This window comes from Malus domestica, chromosome 16 (assembly GCF_042453785.1).
Source record: "Malus domestica chromosome 16, GDT2T_hap1".
Taxonomy (NCBI): Eukaryota; Viridiplantae; Streptophyta; class Magnoliopsida; order Rosales; family Rosaceae; genus Malus; species Malus domestica.
In genome coordinates this window covers 3,892,657-3,910,115 of record NC_091676.1, presented here as the reverse complement: position 1 = coordinate 3,910,115, position 17,459 = coordinate 3,892,657, and the positions used below count along the sequence as shown (strand labels likewise).

The 17,459-nt window shown below is 41.7% G+C and overlaps 1 protein-coding gene and 1 long non-coding RNA gene across 4 annotated transcripts; both read left to right on the top strand.

The window, feature by feature from the left end:
- Positions 1-2,383: 2,383 nt before the first annotated feature.
- Positions 2,384-5,197, top strand: LOC103403251 (D-aminoacyl-tRNA deacylase-like). 3 transcript variants are annotated; one of them, XM_070815748.1, is made up of 7 exons: positions 2,612-2,834; positions 2,936-3,001; positions 3,360-3,412; positions 3,588-3,643; positions 3,742-3,816; positions 4,250-4,572; positions 5,094-5,197. In XM_070815748.1, the coding sequence occupies exons 2-6, from the start codon at positions 2,986-2,988 to the stop codon at positions 4,533-4,535; spliced, it is 486 nt and encodes a 161-aa protein (XP_070671849.1). In that variant the 5' UTR covers positions 2,612-2,834; positions 2,936-2,985; the 3' UTR covers positions 4,536-4,572; positions 5,094-5,197. The 3 variants fall into 3 exon arrangements, 2 of the variants coding, with proteins under 2 accessions (XP_070671849.1, XP_070671848.1); XM_070815747.1 differs by lacking the exon at positions 5,094-5,197 and having other exon boundaries at positions 4,250-4,756; XR_011577403.1 differs by lacking the exons at positions 3,360-3,412; positions 5,094-5,197 and having other exon boundaries at positions 2,384-2,834; positions 4,250-4,340.
- A 6,703-nt stretch (positions 5,198-11,900) lies between these two features.
- On the top strand, positions 11,901-12,432 carry LOC139187517 (uncharacterized). The gene is made up of 2 exons (XR_011577404.1): positions 11,901-12,034; positions 12,235-12,432. It is a non-coding gene; the product is annotated as an uncharacterized lncRNA (long non-coding RNA).
- The last annotated feature ends 5,027 nt before the right edge of the window (positions 12,433-17,459 follow it).

Below are 17,459 nucleotides of genomic sequence, written 5' to 3'. Positions count from 1 at the left end.
TTTTCGAATAGACTGAATAGCTTAGGATAAGAACCAAAACGTCAGTCTTTAAAGCAAAAGCATGCCGTTTTTATATATAAATAATATATATATGTATATATATCAAACAAATCACATACACGGTAGTTTTTGTACTAATAATTCATTTTCAATCTATACTCTCTTATAGTAGTATTGACAAAAATTGAACTCTAAGTGTGTTGATGCTCTGATACTACATGTAAGAATAGCTTACATACATGATTATCAACTAACACATAGAATCACAATTAACCAAAGTCAATACTAACACACAAAAATTAGACACACGCCTGAGGATAAAGAAGACATGATGCTCGAAGTAAAGATAGTCTTCTACTCTCACAAAATTGGATGCTTATGCTTTCAATATGACTCAGCACACTATAAAGCTTGTTTTTGGATAGCAAGGACCAATCTTTTTATAGTCACATAAGGCCTATTGATATTCACCTATTAGGAAAACAATAGGTCTCTCAATAACTCATCATTTATTGCAATAAGTCCACTACATTATTAACCTACTGTTACAAAACTCTATTAACTTAATCAATACACTTCTATCAAAATAATGATTATGTCTACTCAAATTCTTACACACGTTTGTCTGGCGTGCTCCCTATCTAGCTTCAGGACCTGGCTTCTCTGCCCTCCCAGTTCCCATACACTCACATCCCCTCCTATTTGTGCAGTCACGGTTAAGTCACGTCAACATTTTATATCACTATTACTTTTTGTCTTATTATCCCTATAAAAAATCAATATAAAATGTTGACGTGGCTTAACAGTAACCATACAAAATAGGAGGGGATGGGAGTGTATGGGAACCGGGAGGGTAGAGAAGTCGGGTCCCTAGCTTCAACATCACTTCTGCATCCTTGCTCTGCCAAAAAAGGCATAACGTCCTCACAAGTGTCAAAAAATTATTGTCCAAATATGATGCCAAAAACAGAATTGAACCACCAACGAATCGAGAAAATGGAAAGGTGGAAACTGATATCCCGGACTTGACTAGCTGTAAGGATTAAGTTGGACTAATTTAGTGAAGACTAAAAAACATGATAATTAATAAATTTTAATATTATATTAATTTATTCATACCTATTAATATTTTATTCTTAATTCTGTCATTTTTTTTCTTCTGAAAACTCTTCCGTTTCTTCTAAAATCAATTCCGGACTTTGAGCCTTTGAGGTCAAATCAAAACTAACTTTCTACAATTGCATATCAAATCAAAACCAACTCCCCACAATTACAAATCAGATCAAAATCAACTCCCGACAATTTTAAATTCCACAATTTGAGATCAAATGAAAACCAATTCCATAATTTGGCGTCTCAGGCTACTTAACCCATCTTCATCGCCTACGACCCCAAGTTGCTGTTGTCCCAATCCAAGACCTTCGTCGTCTTCATACCGTCGTGGGCATCATGTTCTTTACCCACCACTGGGTTCATAAGGATTTAGTGATTTGGGTTTCAATGGTCATCGTGTTCCTCATCAACCATTAGGTTCACAAAGATCCCGTGATTTGGGTTTGAACGAAGACCATAGGTGGCGACGATTGCCCACAATGTTTGGAGGTGGTGTAGTTATATGGATCTTGTTGGAGGAGGAAGAGACGGAAGAGAGCATAGAAGGAAGACGGTCTTAACTAGTCTCCTCCTTTTCGGGGGCTCTCGCTAAGAACTTTTAGCAAGCCTATTAGTCCACACGAGTCCTCTTTAGTCTCATTAAGCATAATCCCAGTATGTAACAAACGTTGGACTATAGTCCAGTCTAATCCAGTGAGAGTTAAGAAAGCTAAACAAACTCACCTTGAGAGACCTAACTAACACACAAGCACATGAACCACCTTGATTCAAAGGTCCGATTTAAATTTTGATCAACAATCATTCACAGTTTTAAGATTATAATATGATCTAGTATTATAATGTATCCCTCAGTAGATATGCAAGTCATTTTCGGTCTCTTAATGATCCGAAGTTCCATTAACTCTCAAATCTGGTTCACTTAGTACTTTTACTATCATGAAAGTAAATGAAACTGATGTATTGATTAGATCTGGACCTCTACCCTTTGAAGCATACAAGATAAACAAAAGTCATTATCTCAAGGCATAAAAAAGAACTTAATGTGGACTTAACACATTCACGACAATCCTTTGATGATGAGAAGTTAGAGTAACTTCGGCTTAAATACACTCATTCTCCATCTGTCATATAAAGATGGTAGTGGCACGCCTCGGCACTTAGTTAGTTTTAATTACGAACCTCACGGCCTACACCTGAGGGCCGACAAAGGCATCTTTCAAAAATGACTATGTCCTCTTCTTGTAGTCCGACAAGCAAGCGAGAGCCTGCCAACCAAAGTGCCAACTCTTCGAGGAGCTGTGTGCTCGAGCTAGGGACCCTTACCAGTGAAATTCCTGCCCGAACAGCCCGAACTAGCCATGCCTGGGTGGGACCCTTCCCCTTCCTGTTTACAGGACATGAAGGGGTTTGCTAATGGAGGAGGAGTGAGGGTTTTGCTGCACAACAGGGGAATTGTGGAAGAAGACGACTTGGACAGGCGGTGGGAGGAGGCCACCGGGGAGCGAGTCAACGAGGTGATATTCCTGAGCAAACACACCGCCGTCTCCAACCGGCCGGCACTGACGGTACACCCGATCGGAATCCCTCATCTGCGTGAAGGCGAGGCTGGGCCGCAAGGCGGGAAGCCGGGTTGGGCTGCGCCGCCGAGCTCCCGCATTGGACCCTGGCTCAGGCACCTGAAGAAGCTTGCCCAATTCCACAACTTGGTTCCTGAGTTCGAGGTTTCTTTCTCACTCTCTTGATCTCCGTTTTTAATGCTCGTCATCTGTTTGTGTAAATGTGTGTGTTCATATTTTATACTGTTGTGTATGTTTGAATGTAGATTACATTGGAGGGTACGCATCATGGACCGGTAACGAATATACGCCCACTATGTTCGTAGAGATTGGTGAGTTTTTTATGAACCCCGTAGCTCTTATGCTTTTCATTCTGGAATTACATTGCATGATGCTATTTGTTCTTTTTGTTGGAAGGGAAAATTATACATGTTTCCATTGCGCGGCATGGATTTTTACTTTCCTCCAATGCGTTTTTAGTAATCTTATGAACATTTTTTTATACATTTTGATGATCAGTTCGTAGAATCGATTTATTTCGTTCAAAGGGTAAAGTTTACTGCTTCTGCTATTTCTATTGTTGTAACTGCTCGGTCTGAAGTTTCGGTATATGACATGGTTTTTCGTATTTTTTACCATGCTCTTGAGGGTTTCTTTGTTTTTTTTATTTGTTCCTTCTGGTTGATATAGGCGGTACACATGAGTACTGGAAGAGGCAGGATGCAGTACAAGTTATTGCTCTAGTTAAGTAGACAGTTAACAATTTCAATCATTTGAGCAAGAGTCGTTGATACGTCCTACTGTTGAATAAATACTTTCCCTCTTCGTAACGTTTCTAGTTTTCCCTGATCTTTAAAAATAAAAAAATTGAATAAACAACTCATGAGAGTAAATTGGTGGCAATTTCTGTTCTTGCAGTTGGTTTGGGAAGGACTTGGGCTTGGAGGAGGAGCTGCTGTTGGAAACTGGAACGGGTATATTGATTTTCTTGAAAAGCTCATGTCTTTGTTTGCAATTTTAACCAAAGTTTGATGCTTCTCTAACTTCATTTTCTATATTATTGGCGATCTAGGGAGAAGGATAAGAATAAAATTCTTCTTGGATTAGGTGGTGGACATTATGCTCCTCGGCATATGGATATAGTCCTGTAAGTTATAGCATTTTACAGTTTGCTCATATCCAGCTTTATTCTTTGTTTCCTTCTTTTGCGGTTTGATGCATCACTTATTAACTGTGAACTGAACCTCATCATTTTAATTGATTGTGTTGAAGTAAATAGGTAAATAATCTGCTAAAAACAAATGGGATTACTAGACTATAGATGGCACTTTCTTCATCTCCCTCCCCACCCCCCACCCCCCCTCCTTCCCTCTTCTCGCTTCCCCTTTCATCTCATTGAAATTTCTATGCGTTGCATTTACCTTTTTTTACATGTGAAGGTCACTTATTCTGTGAATATCTTGTACTAGTCTGATTGCTGTCTGGATTTAATATGTAATAAAGAAATATTTATTGATGATAGATATAGTGAAGAGATTTGGTTTACTCCTTGAACATAGTCCCGTTCTTTGCAAGTACAGGAAAGACGGGGTGTGGGTAGGCCATCTACTTTCGGGTTATTCCTTGCCGATGGAAGATCCAAATCAGTCCAAAGCAGGAACAAATGCGAAAGATACGAAGGACATTGGTGGAGCTTGGAAACACGCAATCAAAGCAGCATTTTGTAGAGCCAAAAATATTCAAAAGGCGACATGTGGGTTTTTTGGACAAAAAGGACAAAAATACCCTTGCAGTACAACGAGGTTCCTACGCGCAAGCAGCGGGCAACCCTCTTTCAACCAAGACAGAAGTGCCAAAAATAGGTAACAATTCAAAGTCCATCTCATCAAATCCTTTCTACAAGGTAATTCCCAAACACATTCCTTTTAAATTATGTTAATTGGCTAATTAATGGGTTTATTGCCTAATTAACCCATTAATTCTCAATTAAACCATCCATTATATCCAAATAACCACAAAATACAACCAATTCAACCCTAAAACATCACATGGCCGGCCATCCCCTTAATCTTTCTACTTTCCCTATCTTTTCCCACTTTACTACCCCAATTAAGCTAGCTAATTGATTCTATAACCATCCATTTATTCCCTTTATGTTTAATTAGCAAATTTATCATAATAAATTGGCTAATTAAACCTAAATTAAACCTAAAAACCCTAGCCACCTCCTATCCCTATAAATATACTCCCATTCTCACCAAAAAGCTAATGCCAACACTTTGGCAAAAATCTCAAAATTCTCTAAACACTCTTTCTCTCTAAATTCTAACTTTGGCATCGGAGGTTCTTCGGCCAAAGCCCCCCCCATTCATCGTGGGCACGTGAGGCTCTTGGCCTTAACCTAAGGTGTTAATTGTTTTGTAGGTGCAAAATCGTCCAAGATCGAGGAGGAAGAAATTTGCATCCACAAATTGGTGCTTTCATTGAGAGTTGAAATCCATACTCGTAGAAGACTCTCGCACAAAAAGGTTTTTTCTTTATTTTCTAGTCCATTTGAATATTTTTCATACGTTCTTATTATTAGAATTTTTTACTTGCAAAGGTTCTTTGATAAAACGTATAAGCAAAATATAATGGCTAGAAATTTAGAAAATTCCACAAGTGAAAAGTCTAATGTTCAAGAAATGGGATTGCGGAGATCCGTGAGGCTAAATGCGACAACAAGGGGAGCGGCATCATCATCACGAGCTTCCACCATGGGAACCACCGTGGTGGCTACCTCGGTAGCCACCCGCGGCGAGGTCCATGGTGCTTTCACCACGGCCACCATGGGAACCACCGCGGTGGCTACTTCGGTAGCCACTCGTGGCGAGGTCCATGGAGCCTTCACCACGGCCCGGAGATCCGTGAGGCAAAATGCAACAATAAGGGGAGCGGCATCACCACCACGAGTTTCCACCATGGGAACCACCGCGGTGGCTACCTCGGTAGCCACCCACGGCGAGGTCCATGGTGCCTTCACCACGGCCACCATGGGAACCACCGCGGTGGCTACTTCGGTAGCCACTCGTGGCGAGGTCCATGGAGCCTTCACCACGGCCCGAGCCGTGCCATCCAAGGCTCACGGTACCAAGACCACGATCCAAGCCGTGCCATCCAAGTTTACGTGGACCCAAGCCCAAGCCTCGCATTCACATGCACCGCGCATTGAGCAGCCTGCTTCCGTGATCCAGTCTGCTCCCGTCAAGCAACCCACTCTCACGGCCCAACCTGCTCCTGCCGAGCAGCCTGCTCTCGTGACCCAGCCTGCTCCCGACGAGCAGCCCACTCCCGTGGCCCAGCCTGCTTTCGTCGAGCAGCCCACTCCGGTGGCCCAGCCGGCTCTTGCCAAGCAGTCTGCTCTCGTGACCCAGCCTGCTCCCGACAAGCAACCCACTCCCGTGGCCCAGCCTGCTTTCATCGAGCAGCCCACTCCGGTGGCCCAGCCTGCTCCTGCCAAGCAGCCCACTCCCGTGGCCCAGCCTGCTCCTGCCAAGCAGCCTGCTCATGACCCAGCCTGCTCCCGACGAGCAACCCACTCCCGTGGTCCAGCCTGCTTCTTTCGAGCAGCCCACTCTCACGGCCCAGCCTGCTCCCGTGGCTTTCCAAGCAGCCCAAGACTATCGCAACCATCCGGACCTACCATCGAGCCGGGGGCATTCTCACCACATTTTTTCGCGGATTTGACATTTCCCAACTCAAATCTCGCGCCCCACTGCCCAAGGAGGCGCATTCCTTCCAAGCTCTTCCAATCCAAATGGCGAACAACACTTGTCTCGACAAGTCATAGAGTTGACGAGCGCCCTTGCACAACAGAAAACCTTGGTGAATCAACTTTTGCAACGTATCGGGATCCAACGTGCCCCGGACGAGGTATCCCGAAGTAGGACAAGGGCAGACGAACATTTCCAGCAGCGTCCCGGTAAGCAGCCACTCGACCAGCCACGAGCCGAACGTTTGGGCAGTGTACATTCCCGTCTTAGAGCGCGAGGGAGCATGCACTCTCGACTAGGCCCACGGATGAGCATACATTCACGGTTGGGGTTATACTCCGATAGTCAACATGAGCAACCTTCCGGGCAAAGTGTCTATTCGCAGCTAAGCCCACAAGAAGCGTCCTCCACCTCACATCAGAGTAGGCAGCACGACGAATGGAGAGAAGCAGTCACTCAATCCAGCTCAAGTTCAACCAGCAGCCTGCGAAGAACTCGCTCGCCTACTAGGAACGCACCACATGCACGGCATCCGCGGCATAGACGAGCCAAACACATGGAAGAGCAGCTTAGACCAGTAAGTCATGACTGGGGGCAGCCGAGAGCTCCGCTACCCCAACAAAGGCAAATTCAGGAAGAAGTAGAGAGACTCTTGACCAAGCGATTGCATGATTTCCAACGCAACGAGGTCACCGACGAGGCACTACGACGGAACATGACCAACATAAGCAGGTCACCCTTCACGGACGAGATCGAGCAGGCAGAGCCTCCACGAGAGTTCAGCATGCCACATTTCACATCTTTCAAAGGAGATGAAGACCCGGAGAGACACTTAAAGCGCTACCGAAGCGCAATGATCCTTTATCGAAACAACGATGAGCTTATGTGCAAGATATTCGCCACCACTCTACAAGGCGAGGCGCAAGATTGGTTCTACACCCTGCCGCCACAATCCATCCAGAATTTCTACGAACTTTCTTTGGTTTTCACCAAAGAATATTCATCCTATCGCTCGATCAAAAAGAAATCTGATCATTTGTTCAACGTCAAGAAGAACCCAAAGGAGTCACTTCGCGACTATATGAGGAGGTTCAAAGTAGAGAAGGCAAAAATAGTCGGATGCAACGACTCGATAGCTAGAGCAGCCTTCCAAAAAGGACTTCTAGCAGACCACCCGCTATTCGGAAAATTGATCATGAAATAATATCTAACTCTGGCAGACTCTTTTGCTTTGGCAGAGAAGTATGCACTTTGGGATGAGGCTCGCCAATGCACATTCAAGGACTTGAAGAAGTACCCGACATCACCTCCCTAGAAGCAGCGGAGGACTTATTCACATGTTTGACGGTATCTAAAGTAGCAATAAGCTCTACCATCATGCGAGAAGAGATAAGGGCCCGACTACCTGTATTCCACAGTTACCTGTATTCTACAGTTCAAAAGTTCTCCTCGATGTTATTAAAAATTCAAAAGCTAACTTTGGCGATAGTTGTTGCAACCCAGAAGCACAAGTTTTACTTTCAAACGCATGCAATCATCCTAATGACGTACTATTCTGCCCAATCCAGACGCGCGACGATAAAGGCGTAGACCCTGGCGGATGTAAAGTTTTCTGACGAACGCAACACTGGAAAGACACACTCGAAAGCAAGTTTTGTCCTCTTCACCCTAAAAGATTCTACATATGAGCAACATGTACCGGCAGTTGAGTACTATTTCTTGCTGCGCATCACACGGCCATAGCCGACCCTTGCTCAATGATTCAACTCTAGAGTGGCCCAATACCGGCAGTTGAGCATCTCCTGTTGCGTATGACATGGCCCAATCTCCACAGCTCCCTACTGCGTCTTCACGCCGAGCCTAGGTGACGCAATAGAGCGGCCCAACAATGCCTCAGAAGTAGCCGAGCACACTCTAGCTGCGCCTACTCCACCCAATGGAGACTTCTGGCATTTGCATGTCGACGACGCAGAAAAGCCTTCATCACTGCCGGCAGAGAAGGCTCCAAAAATATGGATCCCATCTGGGAAGGTTCGTACAAGATCAGCAGAGTAAGGGGCAAAAGTAATTACACCCTCACCACCATGAAGCGGTAAAAAGATTGAAAAGAAATGGATGGCCTACAATCTGAAGAAGTACCATGTGTGACCTTCCGCTACATCAAAACCCGAAGACTCAATAAGCTCGACGGGCACCACCTCACAAGCTGAGGACTATCCAGTTGTTATGCAGTTCCTACCTTACAGCTAAAGTTCTCGTTCGTTTCACTCGTTTTTCAATGAGAAATTTAGAAGTAATCACAACTTGGCTTGGCTACATGCTTACAACAACTAATCACTCCTGCACTTCAAAAGAAGACTGCGCCCTTCTTAGGGACTCATCGCAGGAATTACGCCCCCCGAGGGACCAACCATGCTCTCCAGTGCGATAGGGTAAACCAATTCTCCGACACCCATATGGGTCAGCTCTCCAAGACGGGAGGATAAACTTTACACTCCGAATATCCAGACGTGGATGAGCCTGGCTGCCCTAGTATAACTAGATGCACGATGGCTTGCGCCGGGATTCCTAGAAGTAGCCGCAATGGTCTTTTTCAAGGCTTAGCTAACTGAAGGATTTTGGGTCTCTTGGCCTAATCCGTGGGGAACCGGGCCCTAGAGACGGAGAGGGCACATTACGCAGTACATCCGATGGACGGCTGCCCTGGAATCCTAAAGCTGCTACCGAGTGCACTAAGGTAGCCTACGGATTCCGGAAGACTGCCTACGGCTTGCCCTTCGAGCAGTGAAGCCGCACTAGACTTATACAACCGCATATTCTTGTGAAAGGTTAAACAAGCTAGCGCGCATATACGAAGTTTTATCCACTGCCGACATGCTACGTAGTCGATAAGCTTCACATCTGCCAAGCGCGGAACAACCTACACCAAGTCCTAAAGTGTTGTGATACTTGCTACGCAACCTACGGAATTAAAGAAAGTCAAGGTTAACAGCCTAGTGGTTACGCGGACTTGTCTGCTTCTGTAAGTAAGGCATCCGGCTGCCAACCCTATGGCTAACAACTTTGCAAAGTTCTACACCAACACCTACAGCTGCATAGGCTACGCGAGTTTGTCTGCTTATAAAAAAGTAGCATGCCTGCCACTGGTCTATCAAGTCTAAAGGTTAGGGCATGAACAAAAGAAGTGAAGATGAAGAAAAACGAAGGAAAACATGTTTATAAACAACTAGCAAAGGCCGAAGGAGTTCAAGCAAGACAAAAGCTACAAGGAAAAACAAAGAAAATCCTAAAGGCTACCTAAAATACTACACTACAGCAGCTTGGACATCCCACGACTACTCGGTCGCCACACCTTCAACAGCCGTAACGCTCTTAGCAGCGGCATCATCCGACGCTTCACCCCTGGCTGCCCTAGTCTGGGCACTAACTTCTCCAACTACTTCACCAATGGAAGCCTTAAAAGTAAAAGCAAACTAACACGGACGCGCTGCAACTCATCCATTCCCTTCTTAGCATAAGCAGCGAAACGAAGCTCAGAAATTGCAAGCTTAAGATCTTGAATCTGAGGCGAATCAATTTCAGCAGCAAAGGGAGCAGGCTTTGGCGCCACTTTAGCAGCAGAGTCCACCTTACCACTCTTCATAATAGCAAGTCTCTACAAAGGTGAACCGGACTTGGCTCCCAAAAAATGTCCTGGTACAGACTTCGGCACTGGGGGCATGATAAAACCTTTACGCTGAGTAATCTTATCCACAATTGTACAAGCCATTCTCAACATGGAAGACGCCACATGCTTAGATCTAGCAGCCTTACATTTCTTCCCATTGGAAGAAGTCATGTCAATCACATACCTCTCGGTAGCAAGCGGACCCTCATGAGCAGCAGAAGAAGTCTTCAGTTTTTTCTTAACTGGCATCTCATGAGCAGGCGGGGAAGATCTCTTCTTTCCATCTTCATTCATAGTAAGCTCCACGACAGCGATCAGACGAGCCAATGCATCCGCCTTGATCCTCTTTACCTCCTATTTCTGGAGCAGCCCACCTTTCTTTCAGCAAAGAGGATTAAGCAGCCAACGACATTCATGGTACTTAGCAAGGGAGTTCAACCCAGTATTCCAGCAGGCAGGAGGCCTGCATGCCCACATTCCAGCAGCCCATGAGACCCGCAATCTCCTTATTTCTCTCAATCGCCAGCCTGGCCCGAGTCAGGTCCAAGAGCCCAAAGGACATGAGCCATGCGGCTTGCCTAGCACTGCGCCCCAGCGCCACAATCCGCGACCCTAGTTGCACAAGCTGCCTTTTGGCTCAAGCCAAGCTGCCCAAACAGTGGTCCCTGCCACGATATCTCCTCGGCCCATGCCGAGCCAACTCCTGGCCCCTGCCAGCTGATGTGCCGCACCACCCTGACGGCTGCCCCGCAATAGCACTATCCAAGAATAAGGCAAGAAAAATTAAATTTTTCTTACATCGGTGCGGCACGAAGAAGACGAAGAAAGCAACGAAAGACGGTCCTTTGCACGGGCAAGATGTAGAAGATTGCTAGAGGAGGGGGAACAAATATCCTCTAAGCTATCTCTCTCTTGTAGGGTAGAATAAATCGCTCTCCAAAGTTGATTTAATAACCCACTTAAGGTGGACTTAAATAGGCTTTGAGAGAAATTTATTTCCCTTTCCTAGAAGGATCTAATTTCCTATTAAAGAGATAATCTACATCAAAATAGGAAGCAGTCCTAAGTTTCCTAAAGCAAGAAAATCTCTACACCTGCCGCCCTTTTCTGCTAGCAGCCCAACAGGTGTGGGGGCATTTGTGGAGCCAAAAATATTCACAAGGCGACATGTGGGTTTTTTGGACAAAAAGGACAAAAATACCCTTGCAGTACAACGAGGTTCCTACGCGCAAGCAGCGGGCAACCCTCTTTCAACCAAGACAGAAGTGCTCAAAATAGGTAACAATTCAAAGTCCATCTCATCAAATCCTTTCTACAAGGTAATTCCCAAACACATTCCTTTTAAATTATGTTAATTGGCTAATTAATGGGTTTATTGCCTAATTAACCCATTAATTCTCAATTAAACCATCCATTATATCCAAATAACCACAAAATACAACCAATTCAACCCTAAAACATCACATGGCCGGCCATCCCCTTAATCTTTCTACTTTCCCTATCTTTTCCCACTTTACTACCCCAATTAAGCTAGCTAATTGATTCTATAACCATCCATTTATTCCCTTTATGTTTAATTAGCAAATTTATCATAATAAATTGGCTAATTAAACCTAAATTAAACCTAAAAACCCTAGCCACCTCCTATCCCTATAAATATACTCCCATTCTCACCAAAAAGCTAATGCCAACACTTTGGCAAAAATCCGAAAATTCTCTAAACACTCTTTCTCTCTAAATTCTAACTTTGGCATCGGAGGTTCTTCGGTCAAAGCCCCCCCCATTCATCGTTGGCGCGTGAGGCTCTTGGCCTTAACCTAAGGTGTTAATTGTTTTGTAGGTGCAAAATCGTCCAAGATCGAGGAGGAAGAAATTTGCATCCACACATTTGATGCTACCCAGTCGGCTTTCCCTGGTGGGGAAGTTATAGCTCATCTTGATCAAAAGTAAGTTAGGTCTTTGTTAATACGTGACTTGCATATCAAACATTTTTAGGTCCCAAAAGATGTAATCTGAAACACAAGAAGGTTGAAAGCTACAACTCTTAGGCAAGCCGACGTTTGTTGATTGCATGAGAGATTTTGTTTTCGCTTGTGGAAGTTTTATTGAAATGTTATCTTATACAACTTTTGATTGTTGATTGCAGGAGTTTCAAAAGCTGGCAAAAGAACGCTATAACGGCTTTCTTAGGCGAGCAGAACATCAAAATTGGCAAACCCAACGATTTCTACTAGATTCGATGAATTGCTTTGCATATATAGTGTGATTTTTAACGATTTCTACTAAAACTTGGATGAAGCAGCAAGCAAATATGAATTATAAATGAAATACATATTTTTCCAAATCAGTTTGTCATTGTGATGTAATGTTAGATCTGAGGCTTGAGTTGAGCCCACGAAAAATGCTTGGGCCTATGGGTTTCATCATAAATTAAATGGGCCGCCTTGCGCTGGAAACAATAAGAATACGGAGGAGTCCTGCGGCTGGACTGAGCTAAAAATTAAAGAAAAATTAATGAAAAGTGTTCAAAAACTTTAAATTTTAACGATAATGACAAAATAAAGGGTAAAGTGAATAGTACCAAGATTAACTTTTTGGTGTAAAAATATAGTTTTCCGTTAAAATGAACAATACCGGGAGCTTTTCATTAAAGTTTCAAAAAATTAATAAAAATTATGAAGACCCAATGCAAGAAAAAATTAAAGAGCAAAGCACTTGGCTTGGCTTTCGGAAGAGTTACTTCCAACGGGATGCCCCTATGGGGTGATTCAAGTCAATTAAGTACCGATATGCTGTCACTTAATATTATACTCTAGTAATATTCTTCTTCACTTATAAGTGGGAGGTTTTAGGTTCTATTCTCGCTAAAGGCGAATTTGAACTATATTATTATGGCTAGTCCAACGTGAGGCTTAATCCGTCACGTCTTTAGTGTAGATATTATCGTTTGTTAAAAATAAAAAAGTACTGATATGCATTTAATTTCAAGACATAGCAGCACCTGAGTTTTTAAATACCGTCACAATGACACACTCAATGCATAGAAGTTCTTTCGAATCTTCTCATCTTTGAAACATTAAAATATAGTGAAATAAAAGTAGCATTTGGCCTTTGTGAATAAACCTTTCCTTAGTCTGAATGCTGGATTAGTCTCCGTCAGTGTATTTTCTCATTGATTACTTGATTAAGTTTTTCTGAGTTGACAATTAGTAATTATTAATGACAATTGCCAAAAGCATGCATGAACCACCACACTAAAATTAGGGTTCGTCATGTCTTACATAGACAGTCTTTCTTTGGGTGGGGGTCCACTTTAAAGTTTGGGCTACAAGTTTTCTTTTTTTTCTCTTTATCCCTTTTCTCTTTAGACGATAGTGATGATAATGATGGAGTGAGTTTGACAAATTATTTGTGTTGTTACCTTAATAATGATTAAGCTCTCGTTTAACGATCGTTTCGTGTTAGTTTTCATTTGGAGGTAAGAAGAAGAGGGAAGGAAGGATGGTGGTGTACATTTCACTGGCGGAGGCACTGAGGGACCACCAAAATGGTTCCTAGCCGACCTTGCCTTTTCTTTTTCTTGCTAATATAATCAGTCTAGTACCTTTAATATTCAAGTGTTCTAAATCGAAACTCTTTTCAGTTCTAGGTCATACCTCATTTTTCTCTCTATCCCTCTTATTAAGGTGCAGTCTTCACTTCTCATCTTTATTCTATCAAGTTTTCTTTGGCTTTAATTGCTTAATTACTCTCAACCTCATATTTAGGTTTTTTGGGTTTGTGCAATGTTTTAGTTCTCTCTATTGAATTTAAGGTTTTTCAATTTTTATGTGTATTACTCCAATGTCTCATGTAGGAGTTCAAATTACCTATACATGTGAGAGGTCCTCAAACACATGAAATTATAGCTCCGCCACTGAAAATTGTAAAATAAACGTACAAAAAAAGGCATGCAAACTAAAAACTAAAAACCATGTTAAGTTGTTTCCATTCATTCTTTTTCTTTCTTCCCTCCTTTCACACTCCAAGCACACAAGAAAAAAATACAAAAACTAAAAACAAAACAAAAAGTAATTATTCAACAAGCCCGAAATCTTATCTCAGAAATATGACCTGCTTGAGAAAATGGAATTAGTTAGAAGATGCATCGAACTACGTATATAATATTGAACACTTTTGACAATTTCTCATCTGTAAGTTTCCACCAAGTTTTTGCTTCTTATAGCAGAATGCCAAGTGTCAATTTTTTAGAATCATGCATATTTTACGTCAACTTTTTTTGAATCACGCAGATTTTATGTCCAACTTTTCTGTATCATGCATATTTAGAGTAAAAATAATCATGTATATTTGACGATAAATGTTATGGAGATTATTTCAAAAGTGTAATTTTTCGTGAACTTTCTATTACCTCATATTTTTTGCACAATATTTCATAATGTTGACAAGAAAATTAACGTTAAACTATGAAATGACAGATAGTCAGCGAAGAGTTCCAATTTGAAAGAGTTCTCTTAGTATTTATATTAAAATGAGAATGGAGTTCAAACTTCAAAGTATTATGTCAAGTTCAACACGCAAGGACAGAGAGATGAACAAACTAAGTCTTTAAGTACTCTCCAATTATTAGAAAGAGAATTAGAAACCAGAAATGCAAGAACGCAATCCAATGCCAGCACAGATCGCTCAGATATCCGCAGCTCCTGGTCATTGCTTTCCATAGTTTCGATCACGAAGGAGAAAGTCAACAATCCAAGGGCCAAGCCTACCCTTTTCTCAATTCGTTGGCAACACCTCCACCATTGGATCAAGCTGCACATGACATTCTTTCATATATATATATATATATATATATATATAGTAAACATAAAATATTAATGCGATAAGGGTTGACGGTCCTACATGTGCGACATTAAAATTTTCTGTCTCTTGGGTACCAGGTGACAACCTATTTGTCTTAATTAGTAAATCCAACAGCATGGAATTAAGCTTGAAGGGTGGGGCGGGGGGTATGATCACTCCACTCTCATCCATGTCGTATCGACCGACCAGGTCACTTTCACATTTGTAGGGGTTATATTCTGGAGGAGACATAGAAACACAACAAATTTGTTATTGTTTTCTGGCTTATAAGCTTATTTGACCTAATTCGTGATTTTGGTATCTCAACTTGAAAATCTATCAATATCACTCTTGAATTTAACTATCTCATATTAATGTAATCTTTATTGTATAAATCTGTTAAATTGTCTGTTAATTTGTTCACTTGACACATAGAGATCCCACACAACCAATATTTTGATGCCACGTCGATAATACCCAAAAGAAATCACTTTTTGAATCCATTAATGGTGGTGCTCTGTTTGGCAGTGTGGAGATTCGAATTATAAGTGAGGCACACATTAATGATAAAAAAATAAAAACCTTTATTTTATTTATTAGAAGAATGAGAATAACGAGCTAGATTCTTGAATCGGGATAATATAAGGTGTTATATCACTGAAGTTATAAATCTCAGTAATACCGAATGCATGTAGAACTGGACATGCACGCATGCATGCAAAGTGTTTTATTATGATTATATAGCATGATTTGGTGGGAACTCTGTGAAATTAATTAATGTTTGAATGGAAGAAATTAGGCACGCAATCTTGTAACAATTTAGCTGTACTTCTATATGTGTGTGTGTGTGTGTGTGTGTGTCATGTTGAAGAGTAAGTTCGTACTGAAATGAAAGAATTGGTAGGTTTGTGGTCCATTAAAAATATTGAAAGATTAAATCTGGAAGGTGTATTTATCAATTAATTTGGTGGAATTAATTTGTTTGGGTAGCATTAATATTGTACCCATGCACTGTCAAAGTACTGTATATATATAAAGTCATGTTGGTAGAGGTAATATCCATAAGTAGTTGTTTTTCTTATAGGTGTAGGTGATGCTATTTGCATACTAATTTCTCTCTCTCACATCCCTCCTTTTAATTTTCGATCGTCGGAATGAATGAATTGAAAAAAAAATTAATGAACAAAAAATAATAAGGATGTGGTGAGAGGTAAAAAAAGATGTGTGAATAACGCTACCATTTCTTATTTGAACATCTAAACGAAATTTATTTTTCCAAATTTAGGGTACATTTATTATTTCATGTATAAGTACAACTTGCCTCAAACATAATACACAGTTCTAAAATACCTTGCCATCTTCTTCTTCAAAAACAAAACTTCAACTTGTAAATAAGGAGTCTCAAATTCTATTCCAATAGATATGAGTTCAATATATAATTATGATTGGCTCATTTTTTATTGTATACCTTAACAACAATTCTCCTTTCACATACTTACTTTTACCTTTTACATACCCTTGTTAAATTTTTGTCATTGATTTGGTGAAATTAATTTGACACACCCCGACCCAGAGGATCAAGGCGTGCTGGCCGTCACGTGAGCGTGACATAACCAAAAGTGCAACACGGAAGCAAGATATAACAGAATATGAAGGAATTCAAATCAATATCTAGTAGAACCACCTACTAGAATAAAAGGATGAGCTATAAGGTAAACACATAAATTCAGAGCATAGGTTTAAGTGCAGTCAAGTAGGACCAAAATAAAATACATCACCCGCAGGTGAGTCCTACATGCAGAATGTCTGTTAGAATGCCGAAAAAAGACCTCGAGAGCCACCAACCGCTAACTAGAACCTGGAGGGGCGCAAAACAAAGATGAGTGGGTCAGTAAAATCAAAGATTTTCCAAAACATTTCATTTAAAACATTTCTAACCCCTCACCGTAAAACCTGTATACTTTCCCAGAAAAATAGTATATAAACATATATATATACACATATCATCAAAACTCAGCTCATATCCATCAACATAACATCTCAGAAATAATATGCCACGCCATGCCAAATATAATCAGAAATGCATCAATATCAATCAGGTGAAATAATAAATCAACCGGAGACCCTACAATGGTCCTGTACGGCTGATTCTAAAGCTCAACATCCCACTCAGCCGGAGTCACCACAGTGACCTATACGGCCCTGCCGAAGTCACCAACTGTGACATGTACGGCACTACACTGCACATCACTCGGAACTACGTATAGTAGTCTGTACGATGAAAGGTGTATAAATACGCTCTAGTGCTTCTCTCATCAATCATCAGCGCGCATAACTAAGGTCACCCACTAGTCGGAATCACATCTAGTGATCTATACGATTAGCATGTCGGAACCCTCACATGGTCTGTACGACATCCACCTACTTGGATCCAAGACGAGCGTGCGGTGTGGTGAATACTAATATAAGCACTAACACCTAGGGTGCAGGTTATGAGCTTTCAATGCAATTCTCATAAAATAACTCATC

Bases quoted from the DNA above. Each gene is read 5' to 3' on its own strand.
- LOC103403251 (XM_070815748.1), top strand. The intron at 3,413-3,587 runs GTTAAGTAGACA...CTGTTCTTGCAG, and splicing joins CAGTACAAGTTATTGCTCTA to TTGGTTTGGGAAGGACTTGG. The intron at 3,644-3,741 runs GTATATTGATTT...TTGGCGATCTAG, and splicing joins GCTGTTGGAAACTGGAACGG to GGAGAAGGATAAGAATAAAA.